Source organism: Capricornis sumatraensis, chromosome 16 (genome assembly GCF_032405125.1).
Source record: "Capricornis sumatraensis isolate serow.1 chromosome 16, serow.2, whole genome shotgun sequence".
Classification (NCBI taxonomy): Eukaryota; Metazoa; Chordata; class Mammalia; order Artiodactyla; family Bovidae; genus Capricornis; species Capricornis sumatraensis.
The window spans coordinates 83382889-83395579 of record NC_091084.1 but is presented as its reverse complement, the minus strand read 5'-3'; the positions used below and the strand labels follow the sequence as shown (position 1 = coordinate 83395579).

The window sequence follows — 12691 nt, the reverse complement described above, 5'->3', positions numbered from 1 at the left end:
GCCCCGGGGCCCCACCTGCTGCTTGAAGTAGCGCCGCTCCTCGTCGTCGATGAGCACCAGGTTGAGGTAGTAGCGCACCGAGAACTTCTTGTTGATGTCCCGCATGGTGGGCGTGAGCTCGTAGCCCGCCAGGAAGAGGCGGATGGGGATGGACTCTCCTGCAGGGCCGGGAGGGTTCAGGGGGGCAGGGCAGGCGCCCCGCCTGCCACCCGCTTCCAGGAGGCGCGCCGCCCACTGACGGGCTAGGCCCGCTTCGTCTCCTCCTGGCTGAGCCCGACAGGACCGGGGTGGCACAGTGCCAACCACAGGACGCCAGGTGAGCAGCTCTGACTCTTTACCAGTGTGAGCCAGCTGTCCCACCCTAGCTAGCGCCCTGTCTTCCCCAGCAATTCCAGTGTCAGCACCCCCCACCCCAACTGGCACGGCCCACCCCATGCCCCCCGAGACTGGCGGGCCCCAGCTCTCTCCACTGAACTCTGATGGGTCTGCTGCTGTCCCTGGACCCTCCTGTTCTCACGTTAATCAGGCTATACGGTATCTCAGACCCCTTCTACCTCTAACACGGTGCCTTCCTCAGCTAAGTGGAACAAACTCAGGACAGGACTCCACTGAGCAAGTGCAAAGACAAGAGCAGCCCAAAGCCACACACGGAGCCCACGTCATCCTGCGTGGCTCACAGGCCCCACGGTGCCCCGGGGAGGGCAAGCCTTGCTCGGCTGTGTGGCTGGGGACACAATGGAGCCAGCGGGCAGGATGGACAATTCCTGCCCCGAAGACCCCGCTCGGGAGGCCAAGGACCTGAGAAGCCACGACCCCCTCCTCCCATGTGGCGTGGACTGGGGAGAGCTGCATGAGGCCTGGCGGCACCGAGTCTACAGGAAAACGCACATAGTCGGCAGCTGCAGCGCCGATAAAGAACCACAACAATCGCTCCTCCCAGGAACCACCAGGCTCCCACCAGCTCGCGCTCCACTCATCCTAGAGGTCACGCCAGCACCGTGCACAGCAGCAGGGAGTGTCGGTCAGGGTGTCCACTTGGCCAGGCAGCCCAGAGCCTGACTGGTCAGCCTGGTGCGGGAACTAGCAGGAAGGACCATCTCGCTCCCCCAGCAGCAAGGATAGTGTAAGTGGAGACAGCACAGGCTCACGGCCACTGGCCGAGACAGCGGCCCCGACGGCCAGCCGGGCGGGCTCACCTCTCACGGGCGCGCCGTCCATGATCTCGTACTTGGCGATGGTGTCGTTCTCATGGTACACGTTGGGGCCCGTGCCGGTCGTCTCCCGCTTGATGATGTCGATCTCCATGTGCTTGATCTTGATCCGCACCAGCAGGAAGTAGATCTTCCCCACGATGACGTCCTTCAGGTGGTACCTGCAGACAGGAAACCGAGAGGCGCGGCTCCGGGCGGGACCGGCCTCCTGGATGCGGAGAGGGCGCCGCCCACCTGGGGGTGGTGGCCCAGGAGAGCTGAGGCCACGCGGGCCCACGCTCCCCCCGGGCTGCCCCGCGGAGCGAACTCCAATGCCCTGCACTGGAGCCAGCCTCACTCCCACTGCCTCCCACACACGCCTCAGAGAGCGGGTCCCCGTCACCCCTGCCCGGCGCTGTGACCAGCATGCACTTCAGAGGCTGTGGGGCGAGAGGCTGACCCACCGGGAGTGGGGACCAGGTCCCGGTCTTCCTCCAGTGCCTGGGAGCTAGGCCCTCCCGGGTCAGTCAGCTGCGGGGCTGGTCTGCGCCCGGTGTGGCCGCCAAAAGCAAACGTTCTGAGTGAAGCTCAGGAAGGGGATGGGAGCTGGGGGTGGGGGCTGAGGACGCAGGCCCTGACCACAGGGGAGGACAGACCACTGACGGCTGCAGGGTGGGGGCCTGCCCACATCCGGCCTCGTCTGCCCCCGCTCCCTGGGGGGACGGCGGGCACCGAAGTGCAGCCTCCGGGGGGGATGCCGGAGCACACGCTCTCCCGGCTCTCACGGGCCTGCAACCCGGACGCCCCTCCACGGTCAGTGGACTCTCACCCACAGGAGACACAGAGGAGCCGTTCCGGGGGCCTGGGCTCTTCCTCCTTCCTGGCACCTTTCCTCTCACCTGACCCAAGCCCCTCATTTTCGGACAGGAAACCCAGGTACAGGAGCTGAAGTGCTGGTAAGCCCAGCCTGAGCCCTTGGGGGCAATCGCGGGCTTCCCCTGTGGGTGGGACAGCAGGCGCCCGTTCTGGGCTCAGCCTGCTCTGCGGGCAGGGCCCAGTGTGCCCGTCCAGCCTCAGACAGGCCTGTCTCCTGCTCAGCTTGGTCTTCACTGCACTGCTGGCTGGAGGCTGCTTGCGTATCTACGAGGCAGCTCCTCCTACACCAGGTGGCTGGGGTGCTGGTGGGCAGCACTCTGGGGGCTCCGTCCTGGGAAGGACTGTGAGCCCCGGGACTGCAAGGAGAAGGCAAAGGGCCCCTCCCAGGGGCAGGGCCACTCCCACAGGTGGGGCCCATGGGGCTGTGCTGGCTCCAGGCTGGGGCGGGGGAAACACAGCTGTCCGTCACCAGTCCTAGGAGGCCCTGTGTCCCCAGTCCCGCAGGAGGGCCGCCCAGGCAGCCCTCGCCCCAAACCTCTGGAGGCCAGCAGGTCTGAGGCGAGGCCGCCCCACCCAGAGACCCTCCTTGGCGACATGGGGGCTTTTTTAGTTCTGTGAGTCGAATAAACATTTACTTTGCATATTTGATTTTTGAGCATTTTTCAGGAATGTCCTATATTAAAAAGAAAGATGCTCGTGGTAGTTTTTGAACGGTCAGTAAGTTCTGCAATTTACAAGCACTGAGATATTTTGACGCTGTAATAGCAGGCACGGTCTAAAACGTTCTGGCCAGTTAAAATCAAGTCCTGCACACCCTCTCCCTCAGGCACCAGGCATCCACCACTCACTTGGACTTGTTGTACTCAAACTCGATGTGCAGACAGTCCTCAATGCCGACCTCCATCTTGATGGAGGAGTTCAGCTCGGGGTACGTGCTCAGCGTGTGCACCACGATGTCCATCTCCTTGACAACGTCGTTGAGGCGGCGGCTGATAGTGGCCCGGAGGAAGTACCTGTGGGAGGCGGGCAAGCAGCGAAGGGACCTGGGTTTACTCTCTCCCCACCGCCCCCGAGAACCCCTGGCCAAGTCGGCCTCTGCGGCTTTGATTCCTCCGAGCAGTCGCCTCTGGGCACCCCCTCCCAGCAGAGACGAGACACACTCCTGCCATTATAGCTGCAGGGAGCTCCAAGGCCCTTCCCCAGCCGCTCCCTGAGCCCGGCCCGGGGTCCAGGGGGGCTGTAGCCCAGCAGCAGCGTCATGGCCACCTGCCAGGCACCGTGTGCAGCTTTTATTTCTGCAGCCCCTTCTGGCTCTTCGGATACAGGGACCACGTCCTCTTAGGTCTGCACGCTAAGACAGTGCTCCATGAGTGGGCATGTTTCAAGTCCCCCACAGTTAAGTGACAAGAAGAGGCAATGGAGAAGCCAGGTCAGCAAGTCCCCACAGCGTTTATTACCAGACCTAGGACGCAGAGATGGAGTCGCAGGCAACTGGCGGTCCCATCTCCCCGCCCGGGGAGTCGGGAACTAGAGTGCCTGCGGAATGTCACCCAGAGGCGGCACCCGGCGCTGAGGGGAGGGGCCTTCAGGGAGAGCCGGCCTCCTAAGCACAACAGCAGAGGAGCTGTCTCAACCTGAACGGAGCCCGGCTGCACCCCCCTGGGCATGAAACTGCCCTGGAGGAGGACATGGGAACCTGCACTTCTTTTTTTTAAATAATTCCCACCCCGGCCGGTGAGCCTAACACAGGGCCCTGATAGAGAGCCACTGTCCGGCATCTCGGTCCTGCGGCATCCCGCCTTCCCCCACACATCCCGTCTCTCTCCAGATACGCTTTCCTCCTGAGCTTCTAACCTGTCCCGGAGTTGTCAGTACCCAGAGCACGCCCCAGAGACGGCTATCCAGAGTCCTGCTCGAGCCTGCAGCTTCCTCCCCAGCCCCTCACCTCGCCTAGCCGTCTTCACCACCCTGCAGGAGCTGCCCGCCAAGGGAACACAGGCGCCTTTCACTGCGCATGAGGCTCTCCAGGCTCCGCCGGGCCACAGCAGGGGTCAGGATCTGCTTCCCCTTCAGGGCCGAGCACTGTTTCACCGTGTGGACACGCCTGGCGCTCAGCCACTCAGCCACTGATGGGCGCTGGGGTCGTGCCCGCTTTGTGGCCACTGGGAACGCCGCTGCCAAACGCGAGCACGCTCGCCCTTGTCTGAGTGCTGCCTCACTGTGTTTGGATTTAGACACAGAAGTGGATTTGGTGAGTCATTTGGTAGCTTTATTTTCAATATTCTGAGGACCTGCCATACTGTTTTTCAGCATCTTTCTGACATAGGAACGTCTACGAGGAATCCACTGCAGAGCGTCATGTTAAATCACAATAAGACCCCGTCCCGGCTTAACTGACAACTAAACAATGCTTGCTGTTGCTGCCTCCTCCGAGAGCAGTCACAGGGCGCTGCTGAATGGGGCACCTTCAGCGCTTGGACCTCCCTGCAAAGGCTGGAAAAGAAGAGCCTGCAGTCCGTCTTCTGACGGGAGAGGGGAGACCTCCCCAGAGCCTGTGTGGTCCCGCACGCAGGCCCCACGTGCTGACCACGACTTGGAGCCAGACGTCCGGGTGACATCACATAGCTCAGAGGCCCTGGGATCAGTGCCCGCCTTGGGCTTTCAAGACTGAAACAAGGAAAACAATCCCCTGCACTTAAAAGGTGTGTACTCCTGTTCTACAGCTTCTCACCCCGTGCTACGTTTTATCCTCTCCTGTCCCAAAAGATGCAGAGGACGGGTCTGGAATCAGAATCCAAATCTGGGATTGCCCTGGTGGTCCAGCAGCTAAAAATCTGCCACCGCAGGGGACACAGGCTCGATTCCTGGTCCAGGAAGAGCCCGCACGCCTCGGGACAGCTGGCCCCGTGCGCCATGAGAGCAGTCACCGCGGCGAGGAGCCCGAGCACCGAGACCAGAGGGGAGAGCCCGCTCCCCGCAGCGAGAGGCAGCCTGCCGGCAACAGCGGGGCCCCGGCGCAGCCGAACGGCAGTCTAAAAGAGAGCCGAATCTGTGGCCCCCTTCTCGCCTGACAGCACGCAGGCCCGCGTCCCGGCGTGGGTGGAGTCGCGTCACTCACCGCAGCCTCACGTCCTGCCTGGGAACCCCTTCTCGCGTGACAGCACGCAGGCCCGCGCTCTGTGGGCCCCGTTCTCGAGTGACAGCATGCAGGCCCGCATCCCAGCATGTGTGGAGTCGCGTCACTTACCGCAGCTTCACGTTCTGCCCGGTGTAGGACTCGTAGGGCTTCTCCACGTGGGTGAACTCGAAGTCAAAGGCCTGTGACTGGGTGACCTCTCCAGGTCGGGCCAGGTCCTTCACCAGGGACACGAACTCGTGGTGGTTGCCTCGGTCATAGTAGAGCTCTGCGGGGAGATCGGAGACCTCTGCTACCGGCGCCTGGCCCACAGGGGGCAGCGGGGGCCCGCTGCGGAATCGCCCCTCCCGGCCGCGGAGCGGCGTGTCGGTTCACGACCCCCTCTTCCCGCCCTGCACCCAAACACCCTGCGCTCTGTGCAGACCCTGTCCCGGGGCAGTACCCAGGGGACACAGCAGGGGCACCGCCACCGAAACACCACATCACCTCTTTACATAGTTACAGTGATTCCTGTGTGGGACGTGTGCTCGACTCCGTCACTCAGTCACAACATCCTCACGGCAACCTGAGCGGCTGAGTGGGCCCGTCACACACTTGACAGACAGGGAAACTGAGGCGTGGTGGAGCAGGGCCGGGCCCAGCGCCCCAGGTCTCCTGCTGGGCTGCGTCTGCTCCTGGGCCCCGGGAGATCAGGGGTAAACACGAGGTGGGAGGCAGGTGAGGACTTGCAGACGGGCCCACGTGGCCCCGCTGCCGGAGGGGCTGTCAGGCTACCCCAGTCTAGGCCACAGTCCCGGGACTCGTGTGATCACCAGGACCCCCGAGGCTGCGCTAAGGCACAGACGGCTGCACTCCCCCCCCATATCCCTGATTCCGGGGCCTGGGTGGGACTCAGGATGGACATCCCAACAGACTCCTGCTTGTTCCGAGACCGCCCTCCGAGAAGGCCTCCTGCACACCCACCCTCCTCTCAGACAGTCCTGCTGGCTGTCGGTCCTGAGTCAGGCCACCCGTGTGTCCTGGGCTGTCTGTGCCCACGTCACACAGCTGCTGAAGCGGTGAACTGTGCTCCAGGATGGCTGCTGGAGACGAGGCCCCGGACCCCAGCGCCCCCGGTCCCCAGCTGTGCAAAGGGGACACTCACTACCGACCGACTCCACATGGCCCCAGCGCAGTCAAGATCTGACCCCCCGCCCCGCAGTGGCCTGAGCAGGACAGGACGGGTCGGCGGGACGAAGCGGGAGGCGGCGTGCTCTCACCGGGTCTGCTGCTGGCTGCCTGGACACGGGGGCTGGGACCACCCCCCGCCAGGCCTGGCCCGCACCTCTCGGCTGCCTCTCAGGGACAGCCTGAGCGTGAGGGGCTGGGCAGACCCCAGACAGCAAAGGCCTGAAGCCCCTGACGATCGAGCCTTCTTGGCGTTGAGAAGCCAGATCCCCTGCCTCCCAGAGCCAACACGGCAACCAGGCCTGCCACGGGGGCGCGTGGGGCAAGCACAGCTTCCAGGGAGCTCTCGGGCTGGCTGCCCTAGGTGCTGGCCCTGACAGCCCCGCCCCGCGGAGCCTGCGTCCCAAGCGGCAGGGCGGCGGCCGCGTCGCGGGGAGCTGCAGCGCGGCCGGGCCCAGCCAGCACTACCTCCGCAAGCAGCGCCCTGTGATCGCGGGTTGCTGCTGACCCCCGTTATACACGGACCCATCTGAGGCCACCAACGACCCGCCTGCTCCTGCAGGCCAGGTGGTGTCAGCAGCGGGCAGCGAGCCTGCCGCATGGGGGGCAGCGCAGACCATCGGGGCGCGGCTGTGGGGGCAGGGCGCCCTCTCGGGGCAGTGGGGGTGGGGTGCACACAGGGGCCAAGGGGAAAGGGGCCAGCAGCCAGCCCGGACAGGGGCCTGTCCTTTGCCTCGTGCTGGGCCTTCGCTACAGGAGCCTCTGCTGACCGGAACGGGTGGAGCTCTTAACTGGGGAGCTGGGTGTCTCGGGTGCCAAGCTCTGAGCTCTGCCGTGGTTTCAGGGGACAGCAGCAGGTGGAGAAAAGCCCAGTGTCTGAGGACCGTAACTGGGAAATGCCAGGCTGATGGGTTTCGGCTCTCCTGGGGGCTTTACTTCTAAAAACTTAGATCCCGAGGCTAGCTCTCTACTTCAGAGTGCAATATTCTCTAAGAACATTAGAGATAGCAAGGGAACACTTCATGTAAAGATGGGCTCAATAAAGGACAGAAACGGTATGGACCCAACAGAGGGAGAAGAGATTAAGAGAGGTGGGAACGATACACAGAAGAGCTAAACAGAGCAGGTCTCCATGACCCAGACGGCCACGACAGTGTGGCCGCTCACCTAGAGCCAGACACCCTGGAGGCGGAGCCAAGTGGGCCTCTGGAAGCACTGCTACCAAAGAAGCCAGTGCAGGTGACGAAGTTCAGGCTGAGCTTCTTCAGACCCTAAACGCTGTTGATGATGATGCTGTTAAACAGCTGCACTCAATACGTCAATAAACTTGGAACACTCCACAGTGGCCACAGGACTGGAAAAACTCTGTGTTCATTTCAATCCCAAAGAAGGGCAATGCCAAAGAATGCTCAAACTGCTGGACAACTGTGCTCATTTCCCATGCTAGCAAAGTTTTGCTTAAAATCCTTCAAGCTAGGCTTCAGCAGTACTTGAATTGAAATCTTCCAGATATACAAGGTTTAGAAAAGGTAAAGGAACCAAAGATCAAACTGTCAACATTCGTTCGATCATAAAGAAAGCAAAAGAGTTCCAGAAAAACATCTACTCCTGCCTCACTGACTATGGTAAGGCCTTTGGACTGTGTGGATCACGTAAACTGGAAAAATCTTCAAGAGATAGGAATACCAGACCACCTTACCTGCCTCCTAAGAAACCTGTATGCAGGTCAAGAAGCAACAGTTAGAACCAGACACAGAACAACAGACTGATTCCAAACTGGGAAAGGAGTACGTCAAGGCTATATATTGTCACCCTGCTTATTTAACTTCCATGCAGAGTATATCATGCGAAATGTGAGGGTGGATGAATCACAAGCTGGAATCAAGACTGCCAGGAGAAATATCAATAACCTCAGATATGCAGATGACACCACCCTTATGGCAGAAAGTGAAGAACTAAAGAGCCTCTTGGTGAAAGTGAAAGAGGAGAGTGAAAAAGCTGGCTTAAAGGTCAACTTTCAAAAAACTAAGATCATGGCATCTGGTCCCATCACTTCATGGCAAATAGATGGGGAAACAGTGGAAACAGTGACAGATTTTCTCTTCATGTGCTCCAAAATCACTGCGGATGGTGACTGTAGCCATGAAAATAGGAAACATTTGCTCCTGGGAAGAAAAGTTATGACAGTTCTAGACAGCACATGCAAAACCAAAGACCTCATTTTGCTGACAAAGATCCATCCAGTCAAAGCGATGGTCTTCACGGTGGTCATGTAGAGATGTGAGAGTTGGACCATAAAGAAAGCTGAGTGCCGAAGAACTGATGCTTTTGAATTGTGATGCTAGAGAAGACTCTTGAGAGTTCCTGGACTGCAAGGAGATCCAACCAGTCCATCCTTAAGGAAATCAGTCCTGAATATTCATTGGAAGGACTGATGCTGAAGCTCCAATACTTTGGCCACCTGATGCGAAGAGCTGACTCACTGGAAAAGACCCTGATGCTGGGAAAGGTGGAAGGCAAGAGGAGAAGGGGACAGAGAATGAGATGGTTGTATAGCATCACCGACTCAATGGAAATGAAATTGGGCGGCGTGCTGCAGTTCATGGGGTCGCAAAGAGTTGGACACGCCTGAGCGACTGAGTCAGAAAAACAGGAGCAAAGGTATCTGACAGCCCCTCTTCAGTGAGATTCTCTCAGCGCAGATCAGAGTGGGGCTCACACCAGACCAGTCCTGGCAGGGGTCAGGGGGACAAGATGCCATGCAACTCCTTACGTGGTGACAGTGTGAACCCAGCCTCTCGGATGGAAGGTCACGAACTTCCCAACAAAGTGCATCTCAGCCCCGTGAACCACAGGGGACACTTATTCATGCCTGTCTTTGACCCTTCTTCTTCCAGAAGGTGCAGAGTATCTCACAGCCATCTGATGGGGACAGTCAACAATGCATGCCTGGGTGAAGGGTTAGAGAGACACGTCTGGAGAAAACCAGGGGCACCTCAGGAAAGAGGTGGAAGACTGTCCCCTTCAACCCACTGGGAGTCAAGGAGAAGTTTACAGAAGGGACTGAGAACGTCAGAACTACCTTTTAGAAAGTTCGCTCTTACAGAAACTGAACTGAAAGAAAAGGTAAACAGAGGCAGGAAGGCCGGTCAGGAGACCGCTCCACACAGAGGCGTCAGGGGCAGCGGCACCGAGGAGGGTGAGGGAGCACTGAGGCGCGCTGCCCCCGGAGCCGCTGGGGGCGTGGGGGGGAGGCAAGAGCGCTCCGGGGCCTCCCCCGGTTCCAGAGGCTGAGGCGACCCAGGGGACGTGCAGAGCGGGGGAGACGGGAGGAGTGGCAGTGCGGGGGCTGGGGCAGGGAGAGAGAGGAGCAGTCTGGTTCGGATGTGTCCTTGGGCAACCCGTGGTGTCTCTGCGGGTGTTCAGCAGGCAGTCAGAGACCCAGGCACGGACCTTGGGGGCGAGCTCAGGAGAGGAGAAAGGCTCAGGAGACGTGAGTCCAAGCAGACAGGGCAGCGGTGGGTGCAGATGGGGCTGCCAGAGCGGGCCGCGGCGCAAACGGGCCGGCCTGCCCTGAGGACTGCAGTCTGAACAGGACCCACGCAACAGCCACCAGAAAGCTGTCCCTGCGAGAACTCGGGCGACCCCTCCTGCTGGGAGGAGACGCAGGGCACGCAGCAGGCGAGGCTGGCCTGACACGGAGATCCTGGGGGCAGTCAGCAAGGCAACCAGAGCTGACTCTTCGAAGGTCCAGCCCCCGGATCCTGCCTAACGGGTTACGAGCGCTTAGCTGGTAAGTGCTGGAGCCTGCACTCCACACACACCGACCTCTCTAGTCCTCACAAGGCCCTGGCGGCGTCTGCCCGTTACAGCCTCGTGTAACCGGAGTGACCCCCTGCTTCAGCCTCGGTCACACGCCACGCTGTCCCATCGAATGCACAGGCAGGACGTACACCTTCCAAACCAGACAGGCAGTGGTTTATAAGAAGAAAAATTCTGAGTGAAACAAACGAGGAAGGTGGCTGGAGCACAATATCAACATCCTCACAGGCGGCTAGGGCAGGACCACCACCTGGCGCGTCACCGGTACAGCAGACCTCAGAGCCGGAGCGAAGCCCCGCCTGCTGCATGCAGCGTCAGGAAAGCGAGGAAGCAGAAACCACGCGACCGCAACGTGGGGACCTCACTCACCAGCCCCGCTCCAGTGCCCTGAGGCTGGGCCACCACAGTCTCTCGGGTCTAGCACACACACCACACGCTGCACAAAGCCTGGGCCCTAGACCCCTCACCATTCTCCCAAGGGGATTCGGTTGCTGTCCCTGCCTTACAGGTGAGAGCGCTGAGGCCCAGGGAGGGGACAGCTTCCCCAAGGCCACAGGGTGGACTCAGGGGCCCAGGAAGAGCTGTCGATGGAAGCAGAAGAGGCTCTGAGAAGTCTGGGGAGGGATGCTGCCACAGGACACGCTCGGACAGGAAGCCAGGCAGGGCAGCCAGCCCCCTTCCAGTTGGACTGGAGGGAGGCCTTGCCAGCGCCTCAAACAGCCCATTCCACAACCACTGGGGCAGGGGCGCTCTGGCTACCTTTCATGGACGGGGAGCGGTCACCCCCGGAAAGGATGGCACAGCTGCTGGCTAGACGTGCCCATCTGCACTCCTGATGCAGAGCCGCGGAATCCAGTGATAACCTTAAAGCTATGCTCTGGAAACACTGAATCTAAGGAGGCCTAAACTTCATCGCCTGACTCACGCCCAGCACAGAATGCTGGGGGTTCATCCTGTGTCCCCAGGAGCTCTTTGCTAGGAGTGATTTTAGCTTCCACAGATGTAGGACATTTCTGTGGTTCTGGCATCTGGCTGGTAGAGGCTGTGAAATGCAACCCCCGACAATGGAGAACGAGCAGGCCCGCCGTGCCGACAGCACCGCTGTTGAGGGGCACTGCCGAAGCCGGAAGCGAGCGGGCAGAGAGCCTAAAGCCCACTCTCCAGCTCCAGGCCACTCATTCTGGGTTTAGACTAGCAACGGATGGGCTCCTAGGATCAGCTAGCCTTCGACCTGATTTCCGTTAACTTAAACAGCAGAAGCCAATACTTCAGGCTGGGCACTGAAGTGCTGAGCACTCAGCCTTTCCCCAGGGCTCCTGTGTTTTCTGTCTCATCAAAATGGAGAACAGATTCTGTGCTGGGATCTCAGGGAGTGACAGAGAGCCTCTGAGGAGCATTCCCAGGAAATCCCCCATACAGGACCAGAGCGGGCGGGGGCATGGGGCATGATTTCTCCGCTCGATGTCTTTTCAGCCAACTGTGGTATTTACTGTGACCCTACTCCTGAACTACTGACACAAACTATTTCAGAAGTACCTGTGAGTTTTAATAAACAGGAGAGTCCAAACAGAAGTGGAGACAACCCTGTGTTGACTGGCAGCTCCCAAACCTGTCTTTTATTGTCTAGCTGTAACTGCTAACAATCGTGTTTGAAAACTGTTAGAGCCTTGGGAAATTTTGGCCACTTAGATCTGGGGCTTGGGAGCACCCTTTCGTTAAGAAGAGTGCCGCAGACTCTTCTAATCAGGAAGTCTTAGGGATGCAGCTTGTGTGGACACAGGGCTGATGCTGGAGCCCGCGGGGATGCTTTCTCAAGCAGCTCCCAGCGAAGGTGCAGTAAGAGGCTGGTGGGCACAGACACTAGAGAGAGGGGGGCGGGCCACACAGAGCTCGGAGTGGTGGTCACGACCTGCAGGCTGGCCCAGCTGGCACGGAAGCCGAGGCAGGCCCGCGGAGCTCGGACCCAGGGCGGCGGGCAACAGATCACAGGGCCTGGGGCGGAGTGGGGGACAGGGGGTCTGGAATTGCAGCCGTGTATGCAGAGGTTAGGAGACAGGGGTTCGGGTCGCGCCAGGGGCTGGAGGGGGCGCAGAGGTCTGGAATTGCAGCAGGGGGCGCGGGGGCTGGGGGTGCGGGGGCTAGGGGGCAGGGACAGGGGTTCGGGTCGTGCCAGGGGTCTGGAGAGGGAGGTCAGAGGCTGGCTCGGGGTCAAGGGTCGAGGGCGGGTGCAGGGGTGGGCCCGGGCGGGGCGGACCCCGCACTCACCGATCTGCCCGATGAACTCGACCTTGATGCCCTGGTGCTCCAGCCGCTTGTTGGGGTTCTTGAGAGCCAGGCTCACCTTCCCGGACACCGTCTCGCCGTCGTAGAAGAGGAAGTACTTGTCCTTCTTCCCATCCTCGGTCTTGTGCTCGGCCCGCCGCCTGCTATCCGCGTCGTTCAGCAGGATGTCCACATCCACACTCTGCCCGAAGCCAAAGAAGCTCATGGCCCCGCCGGG

General features: G+C 60.4%; 1 protein-coding gene across 1 annotated transcript in view; it reads right to left on the bottom strand.

Annotated features, from left to right (window-relative positions):
• Positions 1 to 12691, bottom strand: part of VPS26B (VPS26 retromer complex component B) — a 17232-nt gene extending 4541 nt beyond the window's left edge. Inside the window, exons 1-5 of the mRNA XM_068989113.1 lie at positions 12457 to 12691; positions 5314 to 5470; positions 2915 to 3079; positions 1197 to 1372; positions 16 to 158 (exon numbers count right to left, since the gene is read on the bottom strand). Of these exons, the coding sequence (XP_068845214.1) occupies positions 16 to 158; positions 1197 to 1372; positions 2915 to 3079; positions 5314 to 5470; positions 12457 to 12679 (864 nt within the window). The 5' untranslated portion in view covers positions 12680 to 12691. The remainder of the gene's footprint in view (positions 1 to 15; positions 159 to 1196; positions 1373 to 2914; positions 3080 to 5313; positions 5471 to 12456) is intronic.